This window comes from Microcaecilia unicolor, chromosome 13, assembly GCF_901765095.1.
Source record: "Microcaecilia unicolor chromosome 13, aMicUni1.1, whole genome shotgun sequence".
Lineage (NCBI taxonomy): Eukaryota > Metazoa > Chordata > Amphibia > Gymnophiona > Siphonopidae > Microcaecilia > Microcaecilia unicolor.
In genome coordinates, this window is record NC_044043.1 from 13,886,328 (window position 1) to 13,909,686 (window position 23,359).

The 23,359-nt window shown below is 46.3% G+C and overlaps 1 protein-coding gene across 1 annotated transcript; it reads right to left on the bottom strand.

The window, feature by feature from the left end:
- Positions 1–3,405: 3,405 nt before the first annotated feature.
- LOC115456577 (C-C motif chemokine 4-like) lies at positions 3,406–11,310 on the bottom strand. The gene is made up of 3 exons (XM_030185752.1): positions 11,188–11,310; positions 6,845–6,959; positions 3,406–3,968 (listed from the first exon to the last, which is right to left on the bottom strand). Exons 1-3 carry the CDS (start codon positions 11,255–11,257, stop codon positions 3,881–3,883), a joined length of 273 nt encoding a protein of 90 aa, XP_030041612.1. The 5' UTR covers positions 11,258–11,310; the 3' UTR covers positions 3,406–3,880.
- Between the last annotated feature and the right edge of the window lie 12,049 nt (positions 11,311–23,359).

Sequence of the window (23,359 nt, forward strand, 5' to 3'; positions counted from 1 at the left end):
TATTACACTCAATGATCTGAGGGGAAGACTAGAGACTCTTTAGAACTTCTTTTGAGAATAAGGTGAATCCTCTTATCCAAACTCTGATGCTTGACATTTGAATTTTGTAAGATCTGAGAAGGTTCAAATTTAGCAAATGCCTCCCAAACAGAATCTAGAATAACAAAGCAGTTTTTATCACAAATCTGGCCAGGTGACTCCTATCACCTTAAGCTTACTTTGGTACAAGTTCTCCTATTGCTTCATTACCGCAGAACCAGCTCATGTAGACCTTCCCTCTGCCATTCCGGTAGTTTGTAGCACTTAGGTTGGGTTATCGCTACTGGTGAGTGTGACTGAATCCTCAGGATCTCTCTGCTCCTCCAGGCTCAGATGTTGGCTACAGGCAGGGCAATCGACTCTCTCCTTCCCCTGAGCTTCCCTACAATATGGAACCGACTCCAGACTCGACCACTGCTAGTAACAAAACAGTCCATTGGTCTGGCAGCCAAAGGAACAGATGCCACCACAGAATAGATGTTCATTTTACCTTTTCTCTTCACCATCAAGACAAAGGATATATAGACAAAAGGATAATGCTGAAGAAATATTAGGGAAGGAAGACTGAAAAGTCAAACAACTTCTCAGTGCTACCTTCCAGCTGCCATCTTGCCCACCAATCAACTCACTCCTAAATTGAAACTTTCTACTTGTGGGGAATTAAGTGGATTTGGCCCAGTCTCATTTCCAGTTTTTCTTGCCAAGTTTTTTTTTTCTATTCAGGCTCCATTATCTATCTATCTTTTCTCTCAATCTGTAATTTCTTTTTTCCCTTGTTTCTTTTCTGTTTCCATATCCAGGGCCGGTCGAACCCGGTAAGCGGGGTAAGCACCGCAGGGGGGCGCCTGCCTTCAAGGGCGCCGCTGCGGCACTGTGCCGCCATACCGCACTGCCCTTGGGGCTTTAAATCTTTAATTTACCTCCATCCCAGCAGCCACGTCATTTGAAAGCCCTGCCCCGTCTCTAGCCTTCCCTCCCTTCGTGAGTTCGTTCCACAAAGTCCCGCCTTCTGACGTCATTTCCTCCAGGGCGGGACTCTGAGGGAACGAACTCACGAAGGGAGGGGGAGCTAGAGACGGGACAGGGCTTTCAAATGACGCGGCTGCTGGGAGGGAGATGGGGCGAAGGAGAATCGCTGGACAGGGGCAGGGTGGGAGAAGAGAGATGCGGGGGGGGGCCGCCGTGCGTGCGCGCCAACTCATAGTCTGCAGGGGGGCGCCAGAGACCCTAGGTCCGGCCCTGTCCATATCCACTTGTATCCAGTCATACTTCCAAAAAATTTCACAATACCAAGAAAGTATTATTCATATAAACTATTTATTCTGTAGCACAAATTCTTCAAAAGTGTTTAATTTAATTTAATTTCATGTTTATTATAACAACAGTAAAAACATAGTACAGATCAAAACAGTACATCCCCAAATAATATAAATTTATATTACAAAATATATTTAGGTAGAAGGATTACTTGTAGGTCTGTAATACTGTGACATAGCAAGGGTCTCGGGTTCAAATCCCTGCATATGACTCAGACTTTAATCCTTCTGAGGTAGACAGTGTTTTTATTGCTATATGTGCTAATAATATTGAATTCATCTGCATTTTACGTATGATAAAAATGTTATATGCACGTTATTAAGTGCATTTGCAAGTACGGTTTCAGTAAGGATGTGCCCATGGTATGCTAAGGCTTGGAGTGTTGCAAAGGGTTTCCTCTCATCCTGTGAGAGGAGGGGACCCTGAAGACCTAAGAGCAGCAGGAAACGCTGAGCATAGCACTTGGTCAATGACTAAGGTTATCACAAGATATGAGCACTACATCCTCTTTGACCTAGACATCTGAAGAAATGAATGCAATGTCAGTTGTCTCCCCGCCCTCCCCACCCATAACAGGGTCTCCCTTGTGGAATACACCTTAAAGTACTACTACTACTACTTAGCATTTCTATAGCGCTACTAGGGTTACGCAGCGCTGTACAAGTTAAAACATGGGGAAGGACAGTCCCTGCTCAAGAGAGCTTACAATCTAAAGGTAACAAACTATGTAGTCAGTGTAGTCAGTGTATCATGAATGGGGAAGGTGGTTAGGCGCCAAAAGCAAGGGAGAAGAGATGGGTTTTGAGTAAGGACTTGAAGATGGGCAGGGAGGGCGCATGGCGTATGGGCTCGGGGAGTCTGTTCCAGGCATAAGGTGATGCGAGGCAGAAGGGACGGAGTCTGGAGTTAGCGGTGGTGGAGAAGGGTACAGATAGGAGTGATTTGTCCTGAGAGCGGAGGTTACGGGTAGGGACATAGGGGGAGAGGAGGGTAGAGAGGTAATGGGGGGCTGCAGATTGAGTGCATTTGAAGGTCATTAGGAGAAGCTTGAACTGAATACGGTAGCGAATCAGGAGCCAGTGAAGCGACTTGAGGAGAGGGGTGATATGAGAGTATCGGTTCACACGGTAGATAAGACGTGCAGCGGAATTTTGGACAGATTGAAGGGGGGATAGGTGGCTAAGCGGGAGACCAGCAAGGAGAAGGTTGCAATAGTCAAGACGAGAGGTAACGAGTGAGTGGACGAGGGTTCGGGTGGTCTGTTCAGAGAGGAATGGGCGGATTTTGCTAATATTATAGAGGAAGAAGCGACAGGTCTTAGCTGTCTGCTGGATATGGGCAGAGAAGGAGAGGGAGGAGTCGAAAATGACTCCGAGATTGCGGGCTGACGAGACGGGGAGTGCCAGGAGTGAAATGGAGAAGCAGAGTATCCAGTTAGGAAACATTTTTCTATATTAGTCTCTGATGAAAAATAAAATATTCTATTTCTGTCCACTGACCAATAGCAGACACAGTGGCCTAGCCACAGGTGGGCCAGGGCCCACCCATTTTGGACTCGGGCCCACCCAAAATTGTGACACTCTTGCTGTGGCTGGTGGGGATCCCCAAACCTTGCCCGCTGAAGATTTTCTGTCCTTGGGCAGTCCCCTCTTCCAAATGTCGGTGAGCAGCGCTTGCCTTGAACTGAGGCTGAGACTGGCCCTTCTGCACACGCTCAGTTTTCGCACAAGCAAAAGCACTGAGCATTCACGGCCTGCCAGCAGCAGGCATCAATTTGAAGCAAGTGCTGCTGGCTGACATTTGGAAGAGTGTTGGCTGCTTGAGGAGGAGGAAATCTTCAGTTGCCAAAGTTTGGGAATCCCCGCCAGCTCAAGTATTTAATATTTGGGGTTTTTGGGCGGGGGGGGGGGGGGGGGGGGGATGAATTCCATGCCCACCCACCTTAGGCTCAGGCCCACCCACAATTGGCCATCTGGCTACGCCCCTGAGCAGACATTATGGTAGTAATTTTGTAAAGCATTTTCTGTTTGTAAAGCATATTTTACATACAGAAAACAGCTGATAGAGATTTGTGCATGGGTTACATATGTAAAAAGAAGCGCATTGCAAGATGGTGCCTCTTTCATGCGATCTGTGCGGAGGTGTTCCATAGTTTGGGTGGAACTGGGGTGCAATGTCTCCACACGCAGAGCACACACACTCATTTATTCCTGCTTGGGAGCTTGTGCAAATTTGTGCACTAGTTGGAGTCATTGTACGAGCTTATTTTTGTAAAGGCACATAAGTCACGTCACCTTAATCAAATAGATGTCTTTTTGGCCCCTTCAAATATCATCATTAGTACAGCATACATCTGTACTAAGATCCTTTACAAGACAAAATTAATGGGAGCAGTAGAAAATTCGATAAATAATGCAATTGTGTCTCTTGCTTATGCAGAGAGTGATGTCACATAACATTATTACCGGACGTGACATGCTGAATTCTGTGCAAATCCGATTCTAACAGTCTTTCAATAGCTCCTTCATTTTGGTTTCAAGCCGTTTATGTAACTTTGAACCCAGGTCTCCTCAGGATTGGCGCAGACTTCACGGCCTTTTCTGGTAACAAATCTGTGAAATAACAACACGAATAGATGCCGTGAGCCTTCTCCCACAAATTCCCCTTCTGAACTTGAGCAAATTGCTTCACTCTTTGTTACCTCAAGTACAACTTTGGAAGCTTTTGTGAGAAGAGACATAGCAAATATATCTGAATATTTGACTCACCATGAGCGTCAATCCAGACATGTGACCACTCAATATTTAATACCACTTTAGCCGCTTAAATCTTGCTGTTCAAGCTGGCTGCCAATATTCTTCAGCACTTAACTGGGCAGTATGCTAAATATCGGCTCTGACCGGCCATTTTGGATGTAGGCCGTAGAGGGGCATTCTGGAGGCAGAATTGGAGAGCAGCCGGCAGCTATGTGGGTGCTGGCAATATTCAGTGCTGGTGCTAGCCTAGCTAAACAACCAAACAGGACGACATTAATAGCAGCCCTAACTCTGGTCATCTAGCTATGCGGGTGCTGGCAGTGAATATCAGCCAGCACCAGCATAACTTTTGGATCCTGGTATGAAGCGTGCCAATTCCCCCTCCCAATTCCAAGATCTCCTGAATCCCACCTCCAGTCCTCCCTCCCTTCCTCCTCCCAAACATTAAGACCCCCCCCCCCCTCCCCCAGGATCATGGCAAGCCTACCTGCCCAATTCCTAGTGGTCTAGTGGGAAACAGGCAGGAGGGATGCCCATTCACTTTTGACCGACGTGGCTTGCCTCTCAAAATGGCTGCCACAACCTTTAGCAATGCTCTCAAAGTACTTCCAAAGATTATTAAATATATATATATATAAATACTCTGACTACTGCAAGTAGTGAGTTGTTAAGGCCCTTAGTTTAGAAGCATCCCCACATGTAAAAATAGCAGCCTTTAGATGTGTAAATCAGTATGTACATATAACAGCCATTTTACAAAGAGGGCTATTTACACATGGTGAGTCTCACCTAGAAGAATGGTATGGGCAGGGAGAGGGAATGGTTTGGACAAGCCTTACACATCTACATAGATTCCCCATCTCACACAGGCAATCCATGTAGATCCAAAAAGACTAGACGTTGACCTTTACATGGCCTCAGGAATGCATAAGTGCCTGCTGTAAGAAGCAGATATGAAACTAAGTCTGGCCCTCCTATGGCACTGATTGCCCCCTAGCTCTTGCTAGCATTCTGACTTCCCCCCTGAATGCACCTGATCCTCCAGGCTCATTCTTAAACCCACCCCCATCCCCACCCATGAAAAGAAGATGACCCCAGCAACAAAGAACCATCCCTCTTACATCACCCGCCCCCCAATCCCCATCCCTGATCTTATTTAGGGTCCTGGTGCCTAATGGGAGCTGGAGTGATCCCCACCTCCTCCTGCTCTAAAGGTCCTGCCACAACCTGTAGCAATAATCTTGTGCATGGCCCCAGCAGTAGTACCACAAGATTATCTTTAGGGATGAAACTTAAATGCAATCTATCCTCCATGAAATTGACCTAATTGGGAACTCTTCACCAGAAATTGCCAGTCCTGGAAACCATTAATAATCAAGCAGCTACATAACTGCCGACTGCTCCCCAACTCTTCCTCCAGAATGCCCCTCTCCGGCCTACTTCCAAAATGGCCGGTCAGAGCCGATATTTAGCATACTGCCCAGTTAAGTGCTGCAGAATATTGGCAGCCGGCCTGCACAGCAAGATTTAAGTGGCTTAAAGTATAAACTAGCCCCCTGATATTCAGCCCGCAGTTGTAAGCAGCATATGAGTCTCTTATTGACCCCACATATTAAATGTTGAAGCATGCTCAGCTCCTGGCATTGAATATTGATGTAAACCGGGCATCAGGCAATATTCAGACTGGTGCTCGGTTAACTTTAGCCTTTGTGCTGTCCTAACTTTATACAGTTACTTAGCCGGTTAGCAGAGTGAAAATGGCTTCTATCGGCTAGGTAGGCATTCTGCCCATACTCTGCCCCTAGCCTGCCCCTAATCTAACCAATTAGGAGATGGCCAATTAGTGGTGATATTCTGTGATACTAACCAGTTAAGTACTGCAGAACATTGTATGCTGGGTCTGTCAGTGGTAGGGTTACCATATCCCGGACATGTCCTCTTTTTGAGGACATGTCCTGGCAACTGGGCGGGTTTTGCCAATCTGCCCGTTTGTCCAGAAATCCGGACAAATGGGCAGATTGCTAGCCTCCCCTTCCCTTACTAGTGCCCTGGTGGTCTAGTGACCTCTTCCGCCTTCAGGGCAGGAAAGAGCCCCCTCTTTCCTTCCCGGAGCGCTGCCCTGCATGCATCCTTCCTGTTGCTGATCTCGGCGACGATTCAAAATGGCCGCCGAGAGTTGAAGTGACCTCGCGAGACTTCAACTTTCGGCGGCCATTTTGAATCGGGCTCTTTCCTGCCCCAAAGAGGTCACTAGACCACCAGGGCAGTAGTAAGGTAAGGGGAGGGGGTGACGGGGTGTGTGACAGGGGGGAGGAGAAAATGTGACAGGGGCGGAGCGAGGGTGTGAAAGGGGGTGGGGCATGTGCCCTCCTTTTGGGGGGACAAAATATGGTAACTCTAGTCAGTGGGGTTTAACCGGGCAGGAGCCTCTTCTGTCTGGTCAAACCCTCTTGAATATCGGGCAGTAGAAACACAAAAAGATGCTCTTCCATGTGCACAACCTCACCCCCAACCATTCAAGTGCTATCCAGACTTCTAACGTATTACTTATTGACTTTCAGATTTTAACCTTACCTACTGTACTAAAATGTACCAAATTTACTGAAAGTTATTTTTCTTGGCTAGCTTGACTAAACTATAAGTTCCGTGGGGTAGTGAGTGTTGCTTATGTATATGTGAACAGTCACGTATACATCCGCTAGTGTTCTAGAAGTAAACATTTGTGAACTTACATGATGGCTGCCTGGGAGCACAAGCTGTTTGTGGAGAAATAAGCCTTAACGTGGCTTTGTGGGATCCGTCGTGAGGTATAACTGAAGCAGCAGGATGCGGGGATGTCGGCTCCCACTGGAAGAGATTAAAAAGATAGACACTGAAGGGTTAATTCTAAGGGAAGTTGGGTAGCTGTTGGTATTCAAGTCACACACACCTCATATGTTGATGTAAACCTGCATAAATGACCATAATCCGGCTACACGCCAGTCTCTGAGTGCTGTATTTTGCAGGTGACCTTAAACTTGGGCAGAGTTGGGGCAAAGCATGAGCAGGGCACATAATCACACATGTATATTTAGTCTAGCTCTTGGCTGGTGTAAAGTGCTCACGCCTAAACTTCATTCATAGTTACATTAGCATTTTATAAAGGAAACTAGACACCTACATCTACTTTTCTTTAGAGAATAGGCTGCAGATACAGATCTAAACATTGGAGCCCCTTTATTGAATCAACCTCTGAATGGCTCATTGGTTTTATGAAGCACAGCTGAGGGAAGGTGGATTCCTTCTATCTTCAAGGTAATCAACAGAAATAAACCAAAACATAGAAAAGAAAATAAGATGACACCTTTTTTATTGGACTAACTTAATATATTTTTTTTTATTAGCTTTTGAAGGTAACCCTTCTTCATCAGATCGGAAATAAGCAAATGTTGATAAATAACAGTATATATAAGTGAAAGACAAAGCATTCCAATGACAGTCTCACAGGAAGAGGGTGGGGTGGGTTAGGTGAGAAACAGGGGGTGAGAGACAGGGAGAGATGGATGGTGATAAGAGGGTGACAAAGCAGTAGAATTTCATGGTTTATAATGGTCTAGAAAACTCAGACAGAGCTTAACAAAGACCTGGGTTTTGTAGCCCATTATCTCTCTATATAAAACGCACCTCCAACGTTCTGAAGCCTCCACAAGTCCCAACGTTCTAAATGCATGGTGGTGAAACCAGGAATTTGCCCGTGAGTGTTGGCCCCGCCCCCGCATCAAACGTCATGACGTCGAGGGCGGACCAATGACACTCAACCAATCGCATCGCGAACCCGTTACTAAGCAACGGAACGTGACATAAGACACATCGCGGAACAATGAAAACCAGCAGCACACAGTTGCTACGCGACGTCAACAGCAAAGCTAAAAGGACCATATAGGTCTCTGCTCTCCACACAAACAACGGACACGGAGGGCATAGGAGGGAAGGAAAAAAACCAGCACATACACACACACTCTCACTCTTAACTGGCTATAATGAGCAACTGACCTGCCACTATCACAGGGACTGCTAGCACCTCTCTCTCTCTCACACACACACATACACACGGGACACAGAGGGGATGGAAGACAAGGAACGAATCGTTGGGTATGGAGGGGGCGGCAGGGGAGATAAGGCAAGAACTGCCTTAAATGTTTGTGCTGTGCTATGTACAATTATAATGCTGTCTCTTCATTTTGATCCTACCCTTTCACACTCTCTTTCACACAGACGCACACACACACACTTACTCTGTCTCTATCTCACACACACACGCACCCACACACATGTACACACTCTCTCACACAGACACACAAACACGCCTCAAATGGTGCAGCTGTCCTATGTAAAATTTCACTGCTGTCTCTTCATTTACACCCTACCTGTGCACACTCTCTTTCACACAGAGTCACACACACACACTTTCTCTGTGTCACACACACACAGACACACATACATATACACACTCTCTCTCTATAGCCTTGCTAGTGCCCGTTTCATTTGTTTACGAAACGGGCGTTTTTTACTAGTAAACTATAAATTCTACTGCTTTGTCACCATCTTATTTACCATCCATTTCTCCCTGTCTCTCATCCACCCAGCTTCCATATTTCTCACCTAACCCACCCCACCCTCTTCCTGTGAGACTGTCATTGGAATTCTTTTGTCTTTCACTTATATATATTGATATTTACCAACATTTGCTTTATTTCTGATCTGAAGAAGGTTTACCTTCAAAAGCTAATCAAAAGATGTATTAAGTTAGTCCAATAAAGGTATAATTTTCTTTTCTATGTTTTATTTATTACCTTTTAAAAGTGGATTAACGCGGCTGCCTCACCACTCCTATCTTCAATAGCTTTTGCTGTCGATGACAGAGCTGAAAGAAGACGGGGTGTCATTTTATAAAGGGGGTTTCTCTTCATAAAATTACCCCATGGATACAAGTACACACTCGGGCCAATATTCAGCCAGCAGTGGGCAGCACTTTTATGTTTGCCACCGGCTGTATTCCCAGAAATTCAACGCTGAGCCATGTTCAGGCACCAGCAATAAATATCCAGTTATAGACTGGCCACTAAAATGTATGTGGTTAAGTGCAATATTCAGTCCTTAACCACATAAGATAGGACTGCTTTTTATGCAGCTCAATTTATGTGGTTTTATCTTATATGGTTAACATAGTAGATGACAGCAGATAAAGACCTGTACGGTCCATCCAGTCTGCCCAACAAGATAAACTCGTTATATGTGATAATATATATACCCGACCTTGATTTGTCCTTGCCATTTTTAGGGCTTAGACCGTAGAAGTCTGCCCAGCACTGGCTTGGCTTCCCAATTACCGGAGTTACCACCCACCCAATCTCCGCTAAGCTTCTGTGGATCCATTCCTTCTGAACAGGATTCCTTTGTGTTTATCCCACGCATTTTTGAATCCCGTTACCGTTTTCATCTCCACCACCTCCTGCAGGAGGGCATTCCAACTATCCACCACCCTCTCCGTGAAAAAATACTTCCTGACATTTTTCCTGAGTTTATAGGTGGCTGGTTTTTTTTAAACTCTGATTTCAGCAGCTTTTCTGCAGGTATTATATGAAGACAGAAAAAGTTTCTCTATAGAATAGGTTTACAATAGATCCCTAGAGTGGAGGAGTGGCCTAATGGTTAGTGCAGTGGCCTGAGAACCAGGTTCAATTCCCACTTCAGCTCCTTGTGGCCCTGGGCAAATCACTTAACCCTCTAATGCCCCAGGTACAAAATAAGTACCTGTATATAATATCTAAACCACTTTATTTGTAACCACAGAAAAGCGGAATATCAAATTCCATCCCCTTTCCCCACTGAGCCAGCCTGGTATAAAATTGCCTTCCACTTGTGCCACCCTGTTAATCTTTATTTCCATGCCTTCAAGCCGATGAGGACGGATCTGCACAAGGAATTCTGAATTTAACATATAGCAAACAAAATACCATTTTAATTAAGAAAATATTTCATTCAGGATCCACCGGTATGAGATTAACGTGATTGTAAGGTAAACAGAATACGCAGGTGGGCGATAAGAAAGCAGGATTTCTGTGCCAATATTGTAGACCAGGTTTTTAGTGACACAATTCAGTTTGCCTCTCGGCTTGGGAACAATGTCACTCCTTTCTATGCATCACTGGTTTTTCATTTCCAGAAATGCAGGGCTAGTTGGGGGGGGGGGGGGGGGGGGCGGTGGAGATCTGCATCCCTGTCCCCAACATTTAGTTAGGAACGACAGCAGCAGAGCACCAATGGTAAAAGTGGGTGCTCTGTCGGGAGAATCCTTGTGCACAACTACAGGCTCTTTGCCTTTTCATGTTTTGCTAGAAGAAAACACATATTTTTCCTCCCCCCCCCCCCCCCCTCCAACTGCCCCTGATGCACAGTGTTGCCAGGTGGGCGGTTTTACCGCCCAATTGGGAGGTTTTCCGCGACCCGCCGCAGGAAAGTTTTGCCCGCGGCGGGTTGTGGTTTTTTGGGCTTCTTTTTTTTCTTTTGGGCAGTTTTTTCGGCCGCGGGGGGCGGGGTTAGTGACGTTCTAGGCGGGGCTGATGACGGGGGAGGCGGGGCCGGTGACGGGGGAGGCGGGGCCGATGACGGCAGGGGCGGGGGTGATGACGCGTGGGTGGGGGTGTCAGGGGCGGGGTTTGAGTTTGGGCGGGTTTTGGGCTGTTTTTAGGCTGGATTGGGTGGGAAAAAAATTTTCCACCTGGCAACCCTGCTGATGCAGCCTTATAGGCAAAAAGGGCCATGTTGTGCATTAAAGGGTCCGCTTCTACCATTGCTTCGTGTGTATTTGGTGGTCTGCTTCTTGGCCAAAGCATCTCAGATCCCTGCCTGATGGGTTACCATATGGCTCCAGAAAAAGGAGGACGGATTGAGCCAGCCGGGTTTTACTTCCATTGCTTTGAAAGCAATGGAAGTAAAACCCGGCTGGCTCAATTACTTCCATTGAAAGTAAAACCCGGGCTGCCTCCCATTTGTCCCACGTTTCAGCTTGCAGAAAGAAGGTACCAGAACTCACCAGGAGCTGAGAGAACCTGAGAGAAGGAAGTGAGGAGAAGAACGCAGCAAGCAATCTGACAGAGCTTCATGTTGTTCGGGATGAACTTCTGGAGCAGAAGTCAAGTCAGGAGTTGTTCAAACTCTTTTTCCGTCTCCTTCCTGACTGATCTCCCATTCCTTCCCTCCTCAATTTATCCTAAGCTGGGAGTGATGATGGGGAAATTCCAGGGAAAGGAGACAGAATTTCCCAAAGTAGTTTGGTGCTGATGTCAGAAGTTTTTTTGGTTTTTTTTTTGCTGAAACAGGGGAAATGGACTTACTGCAGAAGGGGAGGGGTGGGAGGCAAGGCAAGGCAGAACAGCTGGAGGCCTGCCGCCTGACAATCTCAGTAAAAAAAAACAGCCCACTGGCCAGGCTTTTGTGCAATCCGGTTTTTTTCTCTACAGACTTGGTTTCGTTTTCCTGTACTTGGCTGAAGGGAGAATTCCAAGCTTTTGATTAATGACAAGGGTTCTGTTCAATAAAGAAAGCAACTTCTTTCCCTTAATTCTTAGTTGTACTCGCAAAATAAGTTCCTTTTCGTGTCTTTAGTGGTATAGAGGAATCAATGCAGGGGACCGGGGGTGTGTGAATTTCCGGGTTTTGCGCAGCTGCCTCCCGGCAGTGTGATATTCAGTATTTAACCAGCTATGGGGCACCGCATAAAGATCGGACTGATGATGTGCTGAATATCAAAATAGCTGGTTTTAAGATAGTGCCACTGAAAATGCCCAGGTAGTGCCTATCACCGAACAAGTGATTTAACCGGTCAGGAGCCGTTTCTGGCCAATTAAATCACTTTGAATTTCGATCCTAGGATGTTTAGTGTCAGTTACTACTACTACTACTACTATTTAGCATTTCTATAGCGCTACAAGGCATACGCAGCGCTGCACAAACATAGAAGAAAGACAGTCCCTGCTCAAAGAGCTTACAATCTAATAGTTAAGGGCAGAGTCTAAAATTATGTCCTATGCGTACGGGAGGGAAAATTTCAGCCAGGTTATCACGTTAATGCAATCATCTGGGTCCCAGCTGGCATGCAGGAGCAGGAGAGAGACAGACCTGAAAGAAGCTTGCGGGTGATGGGCTCCTCCCTGGAGGCCAGGCCTGGGGAATTTTGTTCCCCCCCCCCCCCCACCCCCTCTCTCGGCTGCCCTATATGTACTTATGTACTATGCTGAGGGAAATATACATAAAGAAATTATCGTGTTAAAAAGCAAAGCAATATTTATTTGTAAAAACAAAAAAAATTACTGCTGGGGAAATATTGGCAAGCAGAGAATAAAAATAGTCTAAAACAACACAATATTTATACTTACCTGGTCCAGGGAGGCATCCAACAGCTTCCCTCTCTCACTGCCGCCATATTGAAAAACGGTAGTATGGGTCATACATTTAATATACTGCCTTCTCTGGTATAAACAAAGCAGTTTACAGTACTTTGTCCCTAGTGGGCTCACAATCTAAGTTTTGTTGTTGTTGTTGTTTTGTACCTGGGGCACTAAAAGATTAAATGACGTTCACAGGGTCACAAGGAGCTGCAGAAGGAATCAAATTTTGTTCCCTTGGTCCTCAGCCCTGCAGTGGCATTAACCATCAGGCTACTCCTCCACTGACCACTAGGCGTCAATCTACCAAATAAGGCAATTCTTCCAATGCACCACTAGAGGTCAGGCTGTACCATTTTAGAAGATGGTGGCACTACAGTCAGAAAGGGTTTATTTAAAATTCTAATTTTATATTACTGGGAAATCTGTTGCTTTTATTTTTTTTTTCTTCTCTTAGTAGCAGGGTCTGACGCTCAAAGCAAGGCTTGCAATGTTTCATTTAGACTGCTTTTAGCCAGTCTAAATTAAACATTATTTTGTGGGAAATGCCCAGAGGCTTTTGGCCACTGCTTTAGCATGCATGGAAGCAGTGACCAAAAGTCCTATGCTAATGAACTCGCTAGTATTAAAACAAGCTCATTATTAATTCCCTCCAGTGCTCAGAAAACCAGCTCACAAAAGCTCCCTGCCCTAACAGCTAGAAATTACCGACAGCTCTGAGCTGTTGATAGGATCCTGTGCTAACTTTCCTGTCAGTGTCTGAGCACTAATTGGCTCAGGCACTGACAGGAAAGTCATTGCGGCTGCACACCGCAACCCCTTACTACCAAACCCTTGCCCAAGCTTCTCCCAACCTAAAAAAAATCCCTGATGGTCCAGTGGACCCCCCGAGCCTCCCCCAATATAAAAAAAAAACAAAAAACCCCAGTGATCCGGTGGATACCTTCTTACTTTCCTCCCCCAAAACCCTAAAAATATCCCCTGTGGTCCAGTCAACCCCTCCCCAACTTAAAAAAATCTCTGGTGGGCCAGTGGACCCCTCCCACCCCTAACCTTAAAACTTGCTGGTGGTCCAGCGGGTTACCAACTCGACCCCCTGGTCGCCACTGGCCCTGGTGGTCTAGTGGAATTCCCCTCCCCCCCCCCCCCCCCAGCTCTCCACATACCTTTTGTATGAGGAAGGCGGAATGTCTTCTCCTTCCTGCCTCTGGGCCTGCCCTACCCAGTGCATCCTGTTATTTCTCTTATTTTCAATCTGCTTTCTTTTCTATCCTACTGTATTTATTATTTGGCAGTTTATCGAGTTATGAATCAATTGTAAAGGTGGAATAAGCACAGTGGATTCCTTAATGCAGTGTTCTTCAATGCAAGGCCTGGGAGCCAATGGCAGCCCTGGAGATCTCGGGGGCAGCCGCCAGCATCATTCTGGCTGATTATTGGGGGTTTTATTTTTTCTACTCTTAGCCTCTCTACCCAAGCTTGTGATAGCAAGCAGTGTTGCCAGGTGGGCGGTTTTCCGCAACCCGCCGCGGGAAATTTTTGCCCGCGGCGGGTTGCGGTTTTTTGGGCTTCTTTTGGGTCTTTTGGGCAGTTTTTAAAGCGGTTTTTTCGGCTGCGGGGGGCGTGGTTAGTGACGTTTTGGGCGGGGCCGATGACGGGGAGGCAGGGCCGATGACGGCGGGGGCGGGGTTGATGACGGCGGGGGTGATGACGCGGGGTGGGGGTGTCAGGGGCGGGGTTTGACTTTGGGCGGGTTTTGGGCTGGATTTGGGCTCGTTTGGGTGGGAAAAAATTTTTCCACCTGGCAACCCTGATAGCAAGGGAGAAGTGGAGCTGTATGCTTGAAGGGCAAGGCATTTCTCAATAGAAGAAGAGAATGAATTTGGAAATGCCTTCCTCCTTGAGGAAACCCCCTAATGAAAAGTTTGAAGAGCGGGCTGAAAGGAATGGATGCCATTGACACACACTGATCAACAATGTTGCAGCTTCACATGGGAAGTAATTTGAAGGCCTCTCTGATGTAACTTCCTGTTTTCTCAGAGGCTCAGGCAGCCGCAGAAAAAGGAAGAGGCGGGTGCTGGTGGCAGGGCAGCTATGAGAATCGCTGCCGGGTAACACCGCGAAGGGGAGATGCCAGATGCCGGTGGCACGGCAGGTAGGAAGGGGAACAGCATCTTGGCCCGGGGAGGTGGCATCTCATCTGGGGGGGGGGGGGGGGGGCATCCTAGCTCCATCTCAGGCAGCGGCGACATCCTAGCTCCGCCTCAGGCGGCATCTTGCCTTGGGCTGGCCCTGTGTGTATTGATGCCAAAATTAAGGCATGTTAGGTGCAAAACCTCTGCATTAACCTTTGGGACCATTGCAAACATGTTGGGTAAGGCAGCTGTGCAGTTAATATAGGGTAGTGATTGCTACAGCCCATTAATGGCCAATCTATGCACAATGCAGTTATCTTATCTATACTTCTGGAGATGTAGATAACAGTATTCTTGTTATCTGTTACATTACCCAATGATGCCCAGTTCCTAGTTCTGCATTTAAGTGCAAGAATGAGTCACACCCATCCCTCACCTATTCCATTACCAATTTACTTCAATTCTTTGAAGGAGTAAACAAACATGTGGACAAAGGGGAACCAGTTGAAATTGTGTATCTGGATTTTCAAAAGGCGTTTGACAAGGTACCTCATGAAAGACTACAGAGGAAATTGGAGGGTCATGGGATAGGAGGAAATGTCCTATTGTGGATTAAAAACTGGTTGAAGGATAGGAAACAGAGAGTGGGGTTAAATGGGCAGTATTCACAATGGAGAAGGGTAGTTAGTGGGGTTCCTCAGGGGTCTGTGCTAGGACCGCTGCTTTTTAATATATTTATAAATGATTTTAGAGATGGGAGTAACTAGCGAGGTAATTAAATTTGCTGATGACACAAAGTTATTCAAAGTCGTTAACTCGCGACAGGATTGTGAAAAATTACAAGAGGACCTTACGAGACTGGGAGACTGGGCAGCTAAATGGCAGATGACGTTTAATGTGAGCAAGTGCAAGGTGATGCATGTGGGGAAAAAGAACCCGAATTATAGCTACGTCATGCAAGGTTCCACATTAGAAGTTACGGACCAAGAAAGGGATCTGGGTGTCATCATCGATAATACACTGAAACCTTCAGCTCAGTGTGCTGCTGCGGCTAGGAAAGCGAATAGAATGTTGGGTATTATTAGGAAAGGTATGGAAAACAGGTGTGAGGATGTTATAATGCCGTTGTATCGCTCCATGGTGCGACCGCACCTTGAGTATTGTGTTCAATTCTGGTCGCCGCATCTCAAGAAAGATATAGTAGAATTGGAAAAGGTGCAGTGAAGGGTGACTAAAATGATAGCGGGGATGGGACGACTTCCCTATGAAGAAAGATTAAGGAGGTTAGGGCTATTCAGCTTGGAGAAGAGACGGCTAAGGGGAGACATGATAGAGGTATATAAAATAATGAGTGGAGTGGAACAGGTGGATGTGAAGCGTCTGTTCACGCTTTCCAAAAATGCTAGGACTAGGGGGCATGCGATGAAACTACAGTGTAGTAAATTTAAAACAAATCGGAGAATTTTTTTCTTCACCCAACGTATAATTAAACTCTGGAATTCGTTGCCGGAGAAAGTAGTGAAGGCGGTTAGCTTAGCAAAGTTTAAAAAGGGGTTGGACGGTTTCCTAAAGGACAAGTCCATAAACCGCTACTAAATGGACTTCGGAAAAATCCACAATTCCAGGAATAACATGTATAGAATGTTTGTACGTTTGGGAAGCTTGCCAGGTGCCCTTGGCCTGGATTGGCCGCTGTCGTGGACAGGATGCTGGGCTCGATGGACCCTTGGTCTTTTCCCAGTATGGCATTACTTATGTACTTATGTACCCCTAATAGGAATTGCTACATTAGGGGGTCAATATTCAATGTGATTTACACTGCCAGAAACAGCTCCTGGCCAATTAAACCTCCTGTTCAGGGTTAACTGGTCATTTTCAGCGGTATTTAACCGGTTAGCACAGTTGAAAATAACCGGCTAGCGACCAACTCAAACAGACTATTTTGGGAGTGTTCCAGGGGTGGAGTCGACACTTGACCAGTTAAGTGCCGATGTTCAGCACTTAACTGGCCAGGCTAACTGCATAAATAAGACCACTTAAGTCTCCTATCACTTAACCGGCTACATGTTAGCCAGCTCTAAAAAAAACCTGGAAATTCAATGCCAGTGCTCAGACACAGCCCGGCATTGAATTTCCGGGTTTAATACTGGAGGCGATCAGCAAAATGCGAATATCGGGCCCTGAGTGTTTAGCAGGGCAGTTGGCAGGTTCAGTTTTAATGCATTGTTTAACTCACATACTTAGCGCTTGTGAAGTGAAGAGGCCCTTTGAAAATCAGCTTGCAGTACCCAGGGGTCTGCAAACTCCATTAGTACTTGCTATCTGAGAGAGAATTGTGCAGATTAAAGGAATGGACTAAGGACCAACTTACACAAAGACATTCCTCTTCTTAAGCACGCTGTACACGGCAAGATGCATCCAGCTTTTTTTTCCAAAGCAATACCTGAGCCACAGGGCAGCAAGTATAAAATGTTGAACATCTACATAGTCAGCTTCCATCCACTTAGGTGGCATTCCCATCCTTTCCTCTCCTTCTCTCACAGTTTATGTACTGACATCTTGAAGTGTGGTTTAGATTAGGGGCGTAGCTACGGGTGGGCCTGGGTGGGCCCAGGCCCACCCAGTTTAGCCTCAGGCCCGCCCACCCAGAAGCAGATCCTTACCCTCTCCCACCCCTGGCGCAGCGCTTCATTTAATGCTGTCAGCGCTGCTGTTGCACAGTCTCCCACCCCCACGGTGGCGCTTACACTTTGCTAATGGCGCTGCCTGACAGCAATGCTACAGATGCGGCACCGACGTCCGACGTCCTGCTCCAGGGCCTTCCCTCTGCCGCGCTGATGTAACTTCCTGTTTACGGAGGCGGGACGCGGAAGGTCCCGGAGCAGGACGTCTGACGTCGGTGCCATATCTGTAGCGTTGATGTCAGGCAGCGCCATAGCAAAGTGTAAGCACCGCCGCGGGGGTGGAAGACTGTGAGGTGCAACAGCAGCGCCGACAGCATTAAAAGAAGCACTGCGGCAGGGGTGGGAGAGGGTGAGGAGGAAGTCAGTGGGGTGCTGGCCCAGTAAGGGGAGGCTGGGAGGGGAGGGGCCTGAAGGGAACAGAAGGGTGCTGGACTTGCCAGGGGCAGAGGGTTGGAGGGAAGGGATAGAGGCTTTGGATTTGCAGAGGGGAGGTTGAAGGGAAGGGGAGAGGTTTTGGATTTGCAGAGGGGAGGTTGGAAGGAAGGGGAGAGGTTTTGGATTTGCAGAGGGGAGGTTGGAGGGAAGGGGAGAGGTTTAGGATTTGCAGAGGGGAGGTTGGAAGGAAGGGGAGAGGTTTTGGATTTGCAGAGGGGAGGTTGGAGGGAAGGGGAGAGGTTTGGGATTTGCAGAGGGGAGGTTGGATGGAAGGGGAGAGGTTTGGGATTTGCAGAGGGGCGATTGGAGGGAAGGGGAGAGGTGCAGGGAGAAAGAGCCAGATGCATAAGGGGAAGGAAAGAGAGGAAAAGAAACTGGTTGGGGTGGGATCAGAGAGGAGAGGGACACATTGGTGTGGAGGAGGGAGAAAGGGGACATAGGGAAGTATACAGATACAGAAGGGAGATGATGGGCATTAGGTGAGAGCATGGGGACAGGGACACAAATGTGAGATGCTGTATGGGGATGGCACATGGGCACAGAGGGGCCTGACAAGGGGGGGGACGGGGATATGGAATAGAGATAAAATGCTGGACACTGGAGAGGGGGGTATATGGACACGGGGGGGGGGGGGGGGAGATACCAGTCAAGGGGGAGAATAGGAACACAGAAGGGATATGCTGGGCATGGGGTGCATAGGTGCACAGAGGAATAATGATGGATGAGGGGATATGAACACAGGGGAGATACTGGACAAGGAAATATAGGAAAACAGAGATGGGAGATGGATGATGGACATGAAGAAAGAAGAAATGTCAAATAGGAGACCCTGGCAAGTGAGTTAAGAGAAGACAGAGGGAAGCAGAAACCAGAGACTGGGACCAATATGATTTGAGAAATAAAATGACCAGACAACAAAAAGGTATAAAAATTATTTTATTTTCAATGTTGTGAATATAATATGTTGGATTTGGAATGTACATCTTGCCAAAGTTGATGTTAAACATGGCTGGGGTCCAGGACAGAAATCTAGGAAAGGACCCCAAAGTCCATTACCAGGCTGCGCCTTCAGCTTCCAGCATGCAGGCTTTCTCTGGCCAAGGAACCAACCCCTAACACCATCCCTGGCATGTGCCATCTTTATATTTTGCACAGGAGCAAATGCCTTTCTTTCTTGTTTCTCTGGTGTTGTACTACATGCAAGGTCTAGTTTCTTGGGGTTTCCGTTTAATTTCTATTTCTAGAGTTTGTGGTCACTTATTCTGTATTTGGCATTTGTGTCTTGTGTGTGTGACTGAGGTATTCTGTTAGCATGAAGTTTCCATGTAGCATTCTGTAGTAATTTGGCTTGTTCAGCTTTCCTGATAAATGTATTTGTATTTTAGGGCCCTACTATAATATTTAAGGCACTTCTTTTTCATAGGTAGGATCTTTGTTTTTGGAAGTTAGTCTTGGCATGGTAGGTTTGCTCTAGGTTCTGAGTGACTTTTGCTTTATAGATTTGTTTAAAGTTAATTTATAATATGTCTGTAATTGAGATTACACTAGAAACCAAAATGTCTTTGTATGATGAGTTTTATGGAGAATTGTCCTTGCTGTGCTCTGTAACCATTGTTGGTGGAGGGCCAGGAGGTTCTCTGGATGCAAAATGTGTTTGGCTTCAATACCATATATGTGTTGGAGGACCATGGCTCAGTGGGGCTGAATAGTGCAGTCTATTTATATATTTTGTTACATTTGTATCCCACATTATCCCACTTCTTTGCAGGCTCAATGTGGCTTACAATTCGTCATGGATACTGAAATAGAAGCGAGTATACATTTGGCTTTACAGAGTGTTTTGGGTTACATGAAGATGAAATACATGATAGTGTAAGAGCAAAAGGCATTATAAGATAATGCTGGATGTATTAAGGGTTGTACAGTTACATGTGTTGCTGATTGTGATATATCTTGTCAAAGAGAGAAGTTTTTAATGCTTTACGGAAGTTGGTCAATTCATAGACCGTTTTCAGGTGACGTGGCAACGCGTTCCAGAACTGCGTACTCATGTAGGAGAAGGTAGATGAGTGCATTAGTTTGTATTTCAGGCCTTTGCACTTAGGGGGATGAAGATTGAGGAATGTACGAGAAGATTTCTTTGCGTTCCTGGGTGGTAGGTCTATTAGGTCCGACATGTAAGCTGGGGCGTCGCCATGGATGATTTTATGGACTAGGGTGCAGAGCTTGAATGTGATCCGTTCTTTAAGTGGGAGCCAGTGTAGTTTTTCACGTAAAGGTTTTGCGCTTTCGTATTTTGGTTTGCCGAATATTAGTCTGGCTGCCGTGTTCTGGGCAGTCTGGAGTTTTTTACGTATTTGTTCTTTGCAACCAGCAAGTGAATTACAGTAGTCCAGATGACTGAGTCCTAGTGATTGTACCAGATTGCGGAAAACAGTCCTTGGAAAGTATGGTTTGATTCTTTTTAGTTTCCACATTGAGTGAAACATCTTTTTAGTTATGTACTTCCCTTAGCTCTCAATTGGCCTGCAGCCACTGAAGCCTGCACTGAAACCCTCATTGAAGTTATGGGGAGTGGGGTAGGGACAGAGCATGGGTGCATCAGGTTGCTGTTTTTTCTCTTTCAAAAAAGTTGGCAACTCTAGTGCCCACCCATCCAACCTGTTGGCCCACCCAAAAATTGCCTTCTGGCTACGCCACTGGATTGGTAGGATCCATCTTGAATGTTTCTAGGGTTGAGGTTAGGGCAGTAACTGGGCTGGTCACATAGGATGATCTCTCTCTCTAATCACCTGCTATAGAGTGACTGTAAGCTGCTCCGTTTCATACATCACACCTGCATTGACATGTGCAATGTACAGTATAAAAGCAAACATGGCATACAATGTTTTCTGCCCTACACGGTAAATAATCATGCTCCTAGCCTTTGCATATCTGCAAAAGTTACTTGCCTCTTTCTGTTAGTTTCCATAGTACACATTCATCTATATACTCCATTCTATAATTAATCACTTGTTCAGTGATTATGCCACAGACTACCATGTGGAAGGTCCTCAGTTCTGACCAGAAGTGTGGTTTTCCATTCTCTGAGTCAGCTGGGGATGTTACGGAGGCAGCATACCCAAAGCTTGGAAAGGAGAAGGGGAGGGCATTGAGGACATCACATAAAAGTGACACCTAGAAGTTGGAATGCAGAGGCCTGGAAGAAGCACTAGAATAGGATTCTCACTGCAACGGCCAGACTAAATAACATGAAAAAATGGTCAGTTACAACTTCTCTCCTTTTTCATTTTCTGTTCTTATGATTTGAGTACCCAGGGCTGGCCCAAGGATATAGAACACCCTAAGTCAGTGGTCGTCATTAATTTTTAAGCTGGGGCCACTTTGGACTCTAATAACTGAAGGACAGGTACCAAATATCTTCCCATGAAGGGCCATGACACTGCAGACCAGCGTGTGCCAATGACATCCATCCCCACCAGCCAGCCCACCTTGAAACTTCATTGGGGGGGTGTCCTCAAAGTTGTGAGCATTTCCAAATGCATTCTCTTTTCTCTATTGAGAAACGTCTTCAAGTATGCGGCTCTTTCCCTATCCACTTTCTCTTTTCTTTCCTGAACCTGGATATAGAGGAAAAGTAGCAGATTTTAAGAAAATAAAGAAAGGCAATGGGGGCTACTATTGGCCCCTGGGCCTTACAATGAAGAACACTGCCCTAGGCGAACTTTCAGTTGTTGCTTCCCCCTTGACCCAGGACAGCTTAAAGCCCTCTCCTACCTAGTATCTCCCCTTCTCTCTGACATGTGACGAATCTCCCCTACCTTTGCTTCCCTATTCCCATGGTGTTCAGCATGGTAAGCTCTTTGAGCAGGGACTGTCTTTCTTCTATGTTTGTGCAGCGCTGCGTACGCCTTGTAGCGCTATAGAAATGCTAAATAGTAGTAGTAGTAGTAGCAACATTCCATGTAGAATCTCAGAATCTCAATAGTAGCAACATTCCATCTAGAATCTCCAATAGTAGTAGACTTTGCGCCTTCTGTCTCGCTGCACCCTACGCCTGGAATAAACTTCCTGAGCCCCTACGTCTTGCCCCATCCTTGGCCACCTTTAAATCTAGACTGAAAGCCCACCTCTTTAACATTGCTTTTGACTCGTAACCACTTGTAACCTCCTCTCCTCCTTCCTGTACACATTAATTAATTTGATTTGCTTACTTTATTTTTTGTCTATTAGATTGTAAGCTCTTTGAGCAGGGACTGTCTTTCTTCTATGTTTGTGCAGCGCTGCGTACGCCTTGTAGCGCTATAGAAATGCTAAATAGTAGTAGTAGTAGTAGGTTTCAGCATGGGTTTAACTGATGCGGAAACCATAACTGCACACTGCATTAAAATGTATGGTAATTAGATCATTAACAATTCTGTAGTCATTAAGGAAAAAATCTGGAAACTTTGCACCAGAACTGGGGCAAGGTAAGCTCTTTGAGCAGGGACTGTCTGTCTTCTATGTTTGTGCAGCGCTGCGTATGCCTTGTAGCACTATAGAAATGCTAAATAGTAGTAGTAGGGTTGGGACAGTCGGGCTCTGAGCATGTATAAGATGCTCAAAACCCCACACCAGGCACAACAAGTGTTGTGTTGTCAAGTTTACTGACATGCCAGTGTCACTGTGGAGGGGTAAGGATGGGGAAGGGCAGCCAGGGAACACCTTAGAGGGAGAGTGGGCTGATGCATAACATACTTGCTGGAGCCAGCCCTGCTAGAGTCCCACCGGGGAGGGGTGTGCCCCGTAGCCAAGGACCTGCCCTGAGAAGAAAGAGAGACAGAAGAACTTTTGTGGGATATGGAAATAGATACAGAGGGCCCTAGTCCTACTGCTCTGGATCCTGTTCAATGGAGCTGATTTAACAAGCTAAGGAGCCTCTTAACTGCCAAGTTTCTTGGAGAGTTTTTTTCTTTTTCTTTTTTGGTTGCTCTGATCGCACAGTGTGAGTGGTTGTGACATGTGTGAAGTTTGCTGCTTCAGGTGAGGGTGGAGTGCTGTGGAAGCCAATGTCCCCAAGGCTGAACATCAGCAGGGAAAAGGCTTGGAGAAGAGGCTATTTTGTGGGTTTTTCTTTTCTAAACTGGCAGTGGTGGCTGAAAGGACAGTTTCCTTACTGCTAAGGACTAATGTGAAAAATGCTGAGATTCATAAAGGAGAGGCTATTTGCATAATCCACAGTGGTTGAGGGAGCAGTTTCCTCACTGTGGAACGCTTGAGCTGGATGGTCAAGATCAAAAAGAGAAATTAAAAAACAGTACACTGTTGTCTTTAAAACCATATAGAGACTTGTAAAAACCTGGCTCGGAAAAGGTTGGTTAACCGCAGTAAAGGAAGCAGCAAGAGACACATTTGCATGGCTGCAAACAAAGGCTTGTGCTCAGTTAGTAGCATTCAAGTTGAGACGGAGCAAGAAGCGGGGTGGTGAACATAACAACCAGACAAGCAGCAGGCAAGAGAGTGATCCAGGTACAGGCAAAGTCAATAGGCAGGCAGCAGGCAAGGGAGTAATCCAGGAACAGGCAATG

Excerpts from the sequence above, each read along its gene's own strand:
- LOC115456577 (XM_030185752.1), bottom strand. The coding sequence starts at position 11,257 with ATGAAGCTCTGTCAGATTGCTTGCTGCGTTCTTCTCCTCACTTCCTTC. Across the intron at positions 6,960-11,187 it reads TCAGGTTCTCTCAGCTCCTG|TGGGAGCCGACATCCCCGCA; the intron begins GTGAGTTCTGGT and ends AATCTCTTCCAG. Across the intron at positions 3,969-6,844 it reads TGCTCCCAGGCAGCCATCAT|ATTTGTTACCAGAAAAGGCC; the intron begins GTAAGTTCACAA and ends GTTATTTCACAG.